At 46.6% G+C, this 13112-nt stretch overlaps 1 protein-coding gene and 1 long non-coding RNA gene across 3 annotated transcripts in view; both read right to left on the bottom strand.

Moving 5' to 3' along the window:
• The window catches only part of LOC121233105, a 4945-nt gene extending 3208 nt beyond the window's left edge, over nt 1–1737 (bottom strand). Inside the window, exons 1-2 of one of the 2 annotated variants that reach the window (XR_005931896.1) lie at nt 1705–1737; nt 1365–1409 (exon numbers count right to left, since the gene is read on the bottom strand). This is a non-coding gene — a long non-coding RNA (uncharacterized LOC121233105). The other variant, XR_005931895.1, reaches the window with a different exon arrangement.
• Nucleotides 1738–1966: 229 nt separating this feature from the next.
• LOC115337966 (formin-like protein 16) overlaps nt 1967–13112 on the bottom strand; it is a 12651-nt gene continuing 1505 nt past the window's right edge. The window contains exons 2-4 of the mRNA XM_041121817.1: nt 2722–3521; nt 2280–2422; nt 1967–2062 (exon numbers count right to left, since the gene is read on the bottom strand). Coding sequence (XP_040977751.1) covers nt 1967–2062; nt 2280–2422; nt 2722–3154 — 672 coding nt within the window. The 5' untranslated portion in view covers nt 3155–3521. The remainder of the gene's footprint in view (nt 2063–2279; nt 2423–2721; nt 3522–13112) is intronic.

The following is a 13112-nucleotide window of genomic DNA, read 5'->3' as shown; positions in this document are numbered from 1 at the left end:
GGGTGGCCCGAGGCTTTCCCTTGTCGCACCAACAAAGCGAGAGAAGTAGTCAAAGTCTTGCTCAAAGACGTAATACCAAAATATGGGGTGCCCGTAAGAATGTCATCTGACAATGGCCCTCATTGTATAGCAAAGATTATGAGACAAGTTGAGCAAAGTATTATCTAGAGGTTGAGACTATCACACCCCATATGGACCACAAGCAAGCGGCGGGGGGCGGGGGGGAAGAATGAATGAACTATAGCCTTAAGCAACAGTTGAGTAAAATTTGTCAGGAAACCTCACTCACATGGGTTAAAGCCTTACCGATGGCTCTATTAAGAATCAGAGTATAGCCAGAAGAGAAAGAAAATTTAAGTCATTATGCAATGTTATATGAAAGACCGTATCAAGAGTCCTATGTTCTGCGTACCTTGAGTGCCTTTGGAGATATGTTTTTAAAAGGTGTTATGATTTCTTTAAGCAATTCTTTTCAAGAACTTCGTCAGTATGTCTCCGCAGCTGGACCCTTAGAATTGGACGTAGCAGCGCATCCCTTCCGACCCGGAGATGGAATATATATAAAATCGCTGAGAAGCGGCAAGGACCATATCGAGTCATTTTAACAACACTTACAGCAGTAAAGGTCTGGGAGAAGAACCTTGGCTTCATTATTCAAGAATACAGAAAGCACCAACAGGAAATTGGAAGTCTAAAGAAACTGGCCCTTTGAAACTGAAAACCTCCAAGTAAGTTTCACGTTATCTATTTGGGAAAACAATTGTGTAAAGTTTATAATATTGGGGTTGCTATTAGGAGTATTGCCAAGGGCAGTAATCTTTTTGTGTGTTACAGGGTTTAAGTATTTTTTTCGAGGGGTTCTAAACGCAAGGTAAACAAAATGAAACAATTATTGTCTGAGCTATTAATCTTGATATTCACCGTTCTTGTAACTTTGATTAAAAAAAATAAAACCTAGTTTTGCAATTGATTCAAAGTTTTGTAAAGACACAAAATTTAACCTCGATAACAGCCTGCCTTCCGATTCCAAAGTCAGATGAAAATCTAGTTCCGTGGAGAATACTGACATTGAATTTAACCAAAACTTGAGAAAAGACGTAGAACGATGAGAATCATTTTAGCAAATTAAACTGGATGGATTTAAAAGGCAATTATTTTTTTCAATTTGAAAGAAGGAATTATAGCATTTTGAATAATAACATTACCAAACCATCCACCTCACGGACAAAAGAATTAATTTATCGCCCTCAGGGAGCAACTTGTACAAACACCCCGTGGGGCTGTCAGTTGCCAAAACCGTAGAGACAAGTGCAAAAAGGAGCTCGGGATCCTATTTAAAATCTAAAACGATGTTTAGAATTTACTGGAGTTCCAGGATCCTTGTTAGATCCACCCAGAGTCAGGACCATCTATGGAAATTTAGATCGGTTTAGACAAACGGAGAAAAATCACACATCCTGAACAGAACGGTATGAAAGTTTATACTTGCAACTCCTCTGACCCCCAAATCCAAAGACTTTCTCTAGTAGCTAAAGCTCTAAGATGGGGGATGTATTTGTAGAAAGTATAATAACATTTTAAATGATCCTGGGTCCCCTCTTAATGATGGAAAAAAATTAGCTTGGAATTGACTGTATTAAAGGACAGGTGAAAAGTTTAGGGTTAACTGTTTGGGTGAATAGTGATGATACATGATCCACTCACCTTTTCACGAAGGACAAAAGCAAATAATGGACTTCAGACTTAATAACTCTTCCTCTCTCTGAAGAAATCTCCCTTGTGGCCTCGATGGTGGACCTGGGTAATCGAAAAGAAGATACCTGGCAATTGCCAAGTCTTAGAAGGAAAATAAGATGGGTATTAAAATCTGTAGTTTTACCCCAGTTAACAACTCTTCAAAATAAGATGACTCTTGACACCTTTCATTCCATAAACGAAGCGCTGCTTCTTAACTTCCCATGGTTGTTCAGAGTTTGATTGCGGCTTTTCGGTACCACAGCTGCGGGCCGGGGCTGGAGGAGCCCCAGGTGCGGGCAGTGAGGCTGATGGCGACGGCCCCTCCCTGGAAAGGGGGGGGGCTGCCGGGGGAGGGGCCGCGGCAGGGCCGGTGGGAGCCCAGGCAGGAGCAGAGCAGTGGCCGGGCTGCGGCTGGCCCCTCGGGAGAAGGTGAGCGGGGCCGGGCGCCCCTCGGACCGCGAACGTCCAGGCGGGGGGTGGCCCGGGGGAGGTGGGGGCCGCCCGTGCCGAGGCCGGGGGGGGGGGGGCGGGGGGGGCCTCACAGGGGGGCTGGGAGCACGTCGGCCGAGGGGGGGGGGTCGGGCGCGGGCCCCGTGGCGGGGGCTGCGCAATCGCCCGGGCGGGTCCCGGGGAAAACCCCGAGGAGGACAGAGCGGGTCCGTGTCGGACCACGGAGCGGCAGCGGGTTGGGGGGCCCGCGCCGCGCGGAGCGCGCGCGGGCGATGCCCGAGCCGCAGCCGGGCGGGGAGGGGCGGGCGGAGCGGCCGGCGGCGGGCGCTGCCCCAGCCGTCAGCCGGCGGGGGGGCCGCGCCCGAGGAGAGGAGGCGGAGGGGGAGATGAACAGAGAAGCAGGGGGAGGGGGGGGAGAGAGTGGGGGAGAGGAGGAGGAGGCGGCGGGAGTGCGAGCGCAGGGGCGGGGGGGGGGCGCCGTGAAGGAGCGGGAGGCGGCGCGGGCGCTGCCCCGAGCCGCAGCCGGGCGGGGGGGGCCGCGCCGTGCCGGAGCGGCGGCGGCGGGAGCGCGCCAGAGCTGCACGGAGCCGCGCTGGGGGCTCGGCGGGGACTGCGGCTGCGCCGGCGTGGGGGTGGGCGGAAACGGAAGCGGCGTCCCCGCGGGGTCAGGCAGCAGGGCGGGCTGCCTCCCGGGGCATGCCGGGAGCTGTAGTTTTCGCGGACTCGGCGGCCGGGCAGCAGCGTGGCTCTCGGGCGCGGCGTAGTCCTCGCTGCTGCCGCCGCCGCGGCCCCCGGAGTCCGACCGGCTCAGACTCAGGAGCGTCGCCGGTTTCGCGTGGTTTTCCGCGGGCTTCCCGCTGCGCCCGCTCCCCGACCAGCCGTGCGGACGCGCCTCCCGGGCGCATGCGCCGTCCTGCGCGTGGGGCAGCCCGGCGTTCGCGCGCCGGCTCCGGCCCCTCCGGCGCATGCGCGGTCCCCGGGAGCCGCGTGGCGGTGCGCAGGGCGCGGGTCTCGGCGGCAGCGGGCGAGCGCCGGGACCGCGGGTGAGGCGAGCGATCCCCTCCGGCGGGGGCGGGGGCGGGGGGTGCCTCCTGGCCGCTGGCCGCCCGGGGCTGCCGGGCCGGGAAGCTGCGAAGCGGCCACTGCGGCAGGCTCCTGGTCCGCCGGAGGCGAGCCGGGCCAGGGCAGCGCCGGGGAGTTCTCCGAGAGCCGCCGGTAGAAGGGAAGAGGGGACGGAGGCGCGCGGCCAGCGGGCGCCTCCCCGAGTCGCCAGAGCTCCCCCGGCCCCGCTCGGCCCGTGCGGCTGCCCCCAGCTCCAGCCCCTCCCCTGGAGCCTGTGCTGTGTCCGCAGGCAGCCCCCGAGCCCTGTCGTGAGGGCAGCAAGCCGGCCCTGCGGTATTCTCGAGTCTCCCTCAACGTGGGTGCCGCTAGCAGCGGCACGGGGAACGAGCGGCGTCTGCGGAAGCCCCTGCGGAAGGAGGGGGCTCCGGCCAGGGTCGAGCAGCGGTAATAACGGTCACTGCTGCCTCTTTCCCTCTCCCAGAGGCCACGCTGTGGGTGCGGTTGTCCCTTCGTCCCCCGGGGATGCCGTTGAAAGCAGCAGCCTCAGGCTTGCGTGGGCTGTCTCTGCCTGGCCTCCCTCTCCTCGCGGCGCGGGAGCGCAGAGGGACAGGCGGAGCGCTTACTGGCTGTGGGCAGGAGCTGCTGAAGCTGGAGAGGCCACAGAAGGGTAAAGAAGAAGAAAACGGAAGGCCGACTGGCCGGCAGCTGCCTCACGCTGCAGCAAGAGAGAGCCTGCCTCTCCGGGTGTGGAAGGATCCCTCCTCGTAGTCCACAGCAGGTCAGACCGCCAGGGTCCGTATGCATGACCGGCAGCGGGGTACGGCCACGTAGCGAGCGAGCGAGGCTACGTGTCTAGGAGGCCTCATCTCGTAAGAGCCGTGAGACACTCGCGTGTTCCGTTATGTGGAGGACAGCCAAGCGACTGGAGTTACAGAAGAGGAAGGGAGGAGAGAAGGAGAAAGAAGCGTCCTGAGCTGGCAAGGTCTCCTGGCAGCTCAAGAGCGAGAGCTGTGGTGAGGTCCTGGGCCCTCGGGCCCTGTCCGCTCCTCTTGTGCGTCCCGGTCCCTCCCTCCCCCTCTCCTGGCCCCTTGCTTTCCCATGCTGCTGTGACGTTTGGGGGTTGGTTTGGTTTGGGGTTTTTTTGGGGGTTTTTTTTTTTTTTTTTTTGCTTCCCTGTACCTCTCCTCTTCTGGCTATTCTCTTGTCCTGCTCCCTCTTCCTCTCCCCCTTTCTCTCTCTCGTTCACTGCCCCCCTTCCTTTTTCTCTCTGCGTTCTTGTCCTGCTCCCTCTCCATCTTCCCCCCCCCACCGCCCCCCCCCACCTTTGTCCTGCAGCCAGTCCCTGTTTTTTCCTTTTCGGTCTCCTTGTCCTGATCTGCATCCGCCTCTTTCCCCGCCTCCCAATTTCTCTGGCCCGTTCCCTGGTGTTCTTTTCCTCTCTGCGCCTGTACGTGCCGCTCTGTGTCCCTGCCTTCCTATCTCTCGTCTTCCTACTTTCTCTTTCTCTCTCTATCCCTTTGTCTTGCTCGCTGTTGCTGTTTATTTTTTGTCATTCTGGATCTCACTGTCCCCTGTCCTCCTTCCTGTTCATCTCTTGCTCTCTCTGACCCTTTGTGCTGCTTCCTGCCCCTTTTTTATTCACCCTCCCTCTCTCTGCAGGGCTCCTGATACTTCTCTTTCTAAATTCCCCAACCCCCTGTGCTTCTCGCGGTCTCTGGCTCTCTCTCTGGGGCGCGCGCTCTCGTTGTCATTGTTCTTGTCTGTCGCTCTGTCTTGCTTCCTGTCCCGTCGTTTCTCGCTGTATCCCTTTGTCCCGCTCCCTGCTTGTATTCTATTCCTTCCTGTCCTGAGGACCGTCCCCGTTTTTTATCTGCGTCCTGCCGCTGTCCTTGTTACCGAAAAGCTCGGAATGAAGAACTTATCGACACCAATTTAGTGTAGATAAGCAGACACTTCTTTATTGACGGCGGGTGCGCGGGCGAGTCCTCTCACGAACCACGCACACCTGTCTTCAAAACAATACACCTTATATTAAGACTTATCGATACATATTCATAGATTTCCAAGAAAAGTTATACATATTCATTAGATTTTGGGGAAAATCATTAGCATACGTGAATATCTTTACGCAGGCGCAGTGAAGGTCTCTCCGAGGCGTGGTACGTCTTGGCGGCGGGTAGCTTTTGACCAGGAGGTGTGTTTTGGTATTATAATGAAGCAAAGTTCGTCTAGAGTTTATGATTTCTTCATCGATGTTATGGCAAACAGGTGACAATCCATCCTTTTTGACAGTTAGCTATGCGGTTATCTCTACGGCTCTAGCCAGGGACCTTCCAGGAGCCTTGTACCGCACATTCTATCCTTAGGGATCGGCCGCTGCGCTCCAAACAGGCCGTTGTCAGGTAACGTACTGACAACTCTTACACCACCCCGTTGTCAGGTATTTCTTTATCCTGTTCTCTAAGTTCTAAATGTTCCTACTAGATGATTTTAGCCAATTTCTCTGGCCTTGATACGGGGCTATACAGGGGATTTCACAGCAGACACTGGTTGGTGGTTAAATATATAAATACAACATACATATGATTTTGCTAAAATATTAAAACTAAATATGATTAATTCTAACTAATAACAAATTAATGACAAATCAGTAACATTTCCCTCCTTTGAAAGTGTTGAAAATTATTTCAATACTTTCACATCATCTATCTAATATTTATTTATTATTATTCTGAGAGTTAATATTTGTTTCGGCATATACTGGTGGTGGACTGCATTTTGGTGGAACAATTGGAACCTTTCTCATGATCATGTAATTTACTGTAATTCTATTGGTAAATTGTTTCTTCAGACATTTTTTTCAGGAATGCTAATCAATTGTTTTGTTTTTACTTGTCTTTTTGTTCCTGATTATCAAATCAGTCCAGGTTTCTACTATCATTATCTGCTGAACTAATATAAAAAGAACAAACACAAACAGATATGAAAAATTAGACATGTTTCAGAGACAGTTTTAAAGTTTTTGGATCCCGGCTAATAATTTTTCATGGAGTAGGTGTTTTCTTCACTTGAATGTAGTGTATCCAAACATCTGATTTTGTAATTCTAATAGCTGTGAAGGTGGTTAACAGTATCTGGAAGGGTCTTTTTCAATGTTCCTGCAGGGTTCGGAAGTCCACGTTTTCACATAGACATAGTCTCCTGGTTGTAAGTTATGCACCGGAACTTTCAGGGATAATGGTCTATTCTATATCACTGTTCTTCGAATTGCAGTTAAAGTTTTTTTTTAAGGAAAACAAATAGTTATACACATCTTGTTTTCTTTTTATCTACATGTTCGGGTTTGGTTCTGGAGATTCATAAGGTTTTCCATATAATAATTCATAAGGACTGACTGAGGTTCCACTCTTTGGCTGTATTCTGATTCGTAATAGTGTTAATGGAAGTGCTTGAGGCCATTTTAAATTAGTCTCTTAACAAATTTTGCTTATTTGTCTTTTTAAGGTTTGATTCATTCTTTCTACTTTCCCACTGGATTGTGGCCTCCATGTGGTATGTAAATCCCATGTGATACCTAGAATTTTGCTAACATTTTGGATCACTTCTGCAACAAAGTGTGGACCTTTGTCAGAAGAAATTTCAATAGGAACTTTAAACCTTGGAATTATTTCTCGTAGTAACCATTTTACCACTTCTTTTGCTTGTGTGGAACGACAGGGAAAAGCTTCTGGCCATCCTGTAAAAGTATCAACCTCCACCAGGATGTACCGGTACCCATTCTGTCTAGGTAGTTCTGAAAAATCTACTTGCCAATAATCTCCAGGCTCTGTACCAGATTTTATTCGACCCCTTTGAACTTTTTTCCTGATTATTGGATTATTTTTCAAACATACTTCACATTTTGCAGTTATTTTTTTTTTTTAGCTATTCCTAACATTCTGAGTGATACCAGTTGTTTTTGTAAGGAAGTTACTAAGGCCTTTGTTCTCCAGTGACACTCCTGATGCTTTGTTTGAATTATTTCTCTCATCAAAAAGGGTGGAACTACTACCTGTCCTTTAGGTGTTACCTACCATCTGGCTAGGTTTTTCTTAGCATTTAATAATTGACCTAGCTTATCATCCTCCTCTGAGTATTTTCGTTTTTCCCTAGGGAGAGTTACTGTTTTGGAGGGAATTAATGCTATTTGCAATGTTCGTTCTTTTGTTACCTTTCTTGCTGTTTGGTCGGCTAAATTATTTCCAGTGATTTCCTTTGTGTTTCCGATTTGATGTGCTTTACAGTGCATGATTGTTACCTGATTTGGTTTCTGAACCGCTTGTAATAATTGTAAAATTTCATCTTGGTGTTTAATATTTGATCCTTGGGAGGACAATAATCCTCTTTCTTTCCACAATGCTGCATGGACATGTACTACTCCAAAAGCATACTTTGAATCTGTCCAAATATTTACTTTCTTTTGTCACTTAGTTCTAAAGCTCGAATCAAAGCAATAAGTTCTGCTTTTTGAGCTGAGGTGGTACTTGGCAATGCTTTTGCTTCTATAACTGTGGTATCTGTTGTTACCGCATATCCAGCGTATCGAACTCCTTGCTCTACAAAGCTGTTACCATCTGTATACAGGTCCCAGTCCGGTCGCTCCAATGGTACATCCTTCAAATCTTCACGACTGGAATAAACATACTCAATAGCAGCCAGGCAATCATGTTCCAATTGTCCTTCTTCCTGTATGGAACTTAAAAACACAGCTGGATTTGCCAGGTTAGTTGCTTTTAAAATTACATCATCTTGTTAATATTACTTGGTACTTCATCATTCTGCTCGGAGATAGCTAATGTCCCCCCTTTTGTTCTAGAACAGTTTTCACCATGTGTGGGACATAGACTGTTATTGTTTTTCTCAAAGTCAATTTCCGAGGTTTTTGTATAATCATTACTGTTGCAGCCACTGCTTTAAGACAATTTGGTCACCCTTTACTCACTGTGTCCAGTTGTTTGGAGAAGTAGCTGATTGGTCGTTTCCAGCTCCCCATCTTCTGGGTTAACACCCTAAGTGCCAGGTGTTGTCTTTCATGAACAAACAGCTGTATGTAGGTAGATCTTTCTTCTGTAGCAATCAATATGTCATCCACATATTGTAGAAGCAAATGTTCAGGCCTTGGTTTGTCTCGTTTCCAGATTTCAAGCTCTTTTGCCAGCTGGTTTCCAAAAAATGTCGGGCTATTTTTAAATCCTTGGGGTAGTCTTGTCCATGTCAGCTGTATCTTTCACCTAGTTTGTGGATTTTTCATTCGAAAGCAAACAACTTTTTGCTTTCCTTCTCCAAGGGTATGTAAAAGAAAGCATCCTTTAAATCAAACACTGTAAACCACTGATGAGTCTCCTTTAATACTGTTAGCAATGTATAAAGATTTGCAACCACAGGATATATGTCTTTGGCTATTTGATTCACTGCTCTTAAATCTTGCACTAACCTGTATTCTCCCGAGGGTTTTCTAACCGGTAAAATAGGAGTATTATATTCAGATTCACATTCCTCCAAAATTTTATGCTTCAAAAATTTGTCAATCAATTTCTTTAACTCCTGTCTGACCTCTGGTTTAATTGGGTATTGTTTAATTTTTATTGTTCCTGCACTTTCTTTTAGATCTATTTTTACAGGTACTGCTAATTTTGATTTACCAGGAATATCTGTTTCCCACACTGTAGGGATCACTGCAAAATCCACCTCTGGTGGAATTTCTTGCTCCTCCACTTTTTCTTGTATCATTAGGATTTCTCTTGTTTTTGACTCAGGTATCTTCAAAAAGAGTTCTCCTTCCTCAAAAACAATTTGTGCATTTAATTTAGATAACAAATCTCTTCCTAACAAGGGTATCGGGCATTCTGGTACATACAAAAATTCATGTGTAATTATTTTATTTCCAAATTTTAAATCCAGAGGTTGCAGGAATGGTCTGTTTTCTTCTTTCCCTGTTGCTCTTACTATGTTTGCCGTTTTTGTTCCAATTTTCCCTTTACAAGTATTTAATACCGAAAATGTCGCTCCTGTATCTATTAAAAATTTGACTTCTTTTTCTCCCAGCTTAATTATAACCAGAGGCTCAGCTGGGTTCCCCTCCGGTCCCCTTCATTCATCCAAAACCATCATTCTGGCTACCTTCTTTTGAATATTTTTTCTTGAACACTGCACATTTTTAGGACAATCTTTTCTCCAATGTCCTTCCTCCCGACACAAAGCACACTGATTCATTCCTAAGGGGGTGTTAAAATTCTGATTGCTAAAATTCATAAATTCTCTCCGTCCACTGCCACCTCGTCTTCTTCCTTTACCTCGTCTTCTGTCTGTTGTTCCTGTCATTACGGCCAGTAATCTATTTTCTCTGATTTTCTTTTCTTCTTTTTCCCTGTTATTATACACTTTCCATGTTGTCTCCAACATTTTATTCAAACTCCTTGAATCCTCTCCCTCCAGCTTCTGAAGTTTCTTTCTTATGTCTGGTGCCGACTGCCCCATAAAAATCAAAGCCAACTGTATCTGAGCCGCTTCTGTTTCTATTCTTAAATCAGTATATTTTCTGGCAGCTTCCTTTAATCTTTCCAGAAACGCTGAGGGAGATTCATTCTTACCTTGCCTCACCTCATATAATTTAGACCAATTCAAAGATAGCATGTTTAACTTCATATAAAATCTATTTCTGATACTGACTCAGCCTTTCTCTATGTTCCACGTTATTTGGATCTCACTGCGGATCCCCAGACAGAAAATTCTGTTCTAATGTTCCACCTATTGTCCCACTCAATACTGCCACTTCTGCCTGTGCTTTGCCAGTTTTTAGTACCATCTGCTTTTCTGTATCATCCAACAAATTATCCAAGATCACCTGTAAATCACTCCAGTCTGGATTCTGCGTTTTAATTATAGTATCCACTACTCTGCCAACTCTCTCAAGATCTTCTCTATATACTCCAGCTGCCTGCTTCCAAGCCATCAAGTCCACACCCGAAAAGGGCACCTTTACATACACTGGTCCATTGTTACCAACTCCCTGCCTCAAGGGAGCTATTGTTTGTGCCTGCTGTCAGGTCCTTGGAGAAATGGGGGTATGAATCACAACTTCAGACGGTCCTTCCCCTGTATCCTCTATTCCACTGCTTTCTGGTTCTTCCATCTGTTCCCTATGCTCTCACCCCCAATTCCTTCCTCTCCTGGGAGGGGATATATCTAACTCTGGCCCTTCATCCTCTTTGGGGGCAATATCACATGCCAGACAACATTTCTTCTCTTTCTTATTATCAAAAGTTATAGCCATTACCAAATTGTCCCTACTAACTAGCTTGCACTCATTCTGCCAATCTTGTCTCTGCCTTAAGTAAAAAAATAAATCCACATAAGGTACTTCACTCCATTTCCCCTCTCTTCTACAAAACAACATTAACTGCAGAATGGTGTTATAATTCAGTGTCCCATTCACGGGCTACCTTTCCTGATCCTCTAATGTATACAGAGGCCACTAATGATTACAATATTCAATCATTTGATTTTTACGTAAATCATCATATAATTCACCCTAATGTGCCAACAAACATCCCAACGGAGATGTTTTCGGTATCTTTCCATCAGTGGACAAATTTCCCATACTCTTACTCTTAAATAATTTGGCAAATGCCATTATGTTTATACCCAATACTAAATATCTATTAAATATATATAACAAATATCAAAAATCAATAATCAATTGTCAGATGTTAAATACCAAACCAAATACCAAATGCCAAATATCAAATACAAAGTTTCAAATACCAAATACATATATCAAACACCAGATATTAAATAAATACAAATAACAATTGTTGCCAGGTAATGGAGTCCACCTACTTGCCTAGGGCACGGACAAAGCCGACTTCCCTAAGCAAGAGTTATAACCAATATCCCCTGGCAAAATTATTAACCAGCAAATATATTCACACTTTATAACTTCCAACTTCAATAAGAGACACTACAATCGTTGCCAAGACTCACTTCATGCTCAGTTGCACATCCCACACTTAAAACACTCACGATACTTCCAAGTACACAATATATCTCATTTTTTTTCCCTTTTTTTCCTTTTTTTTTCTCTTTTTTTTTCCTCTTTTTTTTTCCCTTTTTTTTTTTTTTTTTTTTTTTTTTTTTTTTTTTTTTTTTTTTTTTTTTTTCCTTTAGAATTTGGGACTCAAACCCAAAATTTCCAAAATGCTTTTGAAGCTGGGACTCTAACCCAGAATCCTCAAAAGTTGTGGGACTCTAACCCACTCCCAAATTGTCCAACCCAGCAATAGCTTTCGCTTATGTCTTACGGGCAGACGCCTAGGCTTCTACTTCCTTCAGGATCCTTTTGTCCAACCTTGCGCAGCTTTCGCCGCGTCTGACAGGCAGACGATACCGGGGGGACTCTAACCCACTCGGGGACTCTAACCCCAAACTACCGGTGGGACTCTAACCCACTCGGGGGGACTCTAACCCCAAACAATACCGGTGGGACTCTAACCCACTCGGGGGGACTCTAACCCCAAACAATACCGGTGGGACTCTAACCCACTCGGGGGGACTCTAACCCCAAACAATACCGGTGGGACTCTAACCCACTCGGGGGACTCTAACCCAAACAATACCGGTGGGACTCTAACCCACTATCCTTAATATTTAAAAGAAGGGTCTTACCAAAATCCAGGGGACGTCACAAAGAGCCTTATGGATCGGGGATCGATGGGTATCCCCGAGAAATCCTCGGTGCCGGCAGGAACCGATCGGTCCCCGATCCTCCGGTCTTCTCAGCGAGGGTCCCATCTGGGGTGCCAAAAACTGTTACCGAAAAGCTCGGAATGAAGAACTTATCGACACCAATTTAGTGTAGATAAGCAGACACTTCTTTATTGACGGCCGGGTGCGCGGCGAGTCCTCTCACGAACCACGCACACCTGTCTTAAAACAATACACCTTATATTAAGACTTATCGATACATATTCATTAGATTTCCAAGAAAAGTTATACATATTCATTAGATTTTTGGGAAATCATTAGCATACGTGAATATCTTTTACGCAGGCGCAGTGAAGGTCTCTCCGAGGCGTGTAAGTCTTGGAGGCGGTAGCTTTTGACCAGGAGGTGTGTTTGGTATTATAATGAAGCAAAGTTCGTCTAGAGTTTATGATTTCTTCATCGATGTATGGCAACAGGTGCAATCCATCCTTTTTGACAGTAGCTATGCGGTTATCTCTAACGGCTCTAGCCAGGGACCTTCCAGGAGCCTTGTACCGCACATTCTATCCTTAGGGATCGGCCGCTGCGCTCCAAACAGGCCGTTGTCAGGTAACGTACTGACAACTTACGCCCCCGTTGTCAGGTATTTCTTTATCCTGTTCTCTAAGTTCTAAATGTTCCTACTAGATGATTTTAGCCAATTTCTCTGGCCTTGATACGGGGCTATACAGGGGATTTCACAGCAGACACTGGTTGGTGGTTAAATATATAAAATACAACTACATATGATTTTGCTAAAATATTAAAACTAAATATGATTAATTCTAACTAATAAACAAATTAATGACAAATCAGTAACATCCTGATTTGTCCTTCTCTGCCATGTTCCCTGCCCTCTTTCTGTCTCTTTTCCTCTGTCCCTGCTGCTTATTTCTCCATCTCTGTCCAGACCCCTGTCCCTTCCCCCCCATCCCGCCCTGCTGTCCCTCTGCCTTGCTTTCTTTCGCTCCCTTTTCTGTCTGTCTCTCTCTGCCCCATTCCCTCTCCCGTCCTTTCTAACTGTGTCCCCCCTGTCCAGCTAGCTGTCTTTCTTTCTTTTCTGTCCTCAGTACTTTTTCTTT

This window comes from Aquila chrysaetos, unplaced genomic scaffold, assembly GCF_900496995.4.
Source record: "Aquila chrysaetos chrysaetos unplaced genomic scaffold, bAquChr1.4, whole genome shotgun sequence".
In the NCBI taxonomy this organism is placed as follows: Eukaryota; Metazoa; Chordata; class Aves; order Accipitriformes; family Accipitridae; genus Aquila; species Aquila chrysaetos.
Note: the sequence above shows the minus strand (reverse complement) of the source record. Positions and strands in the feature narration are given on the sequence as shown.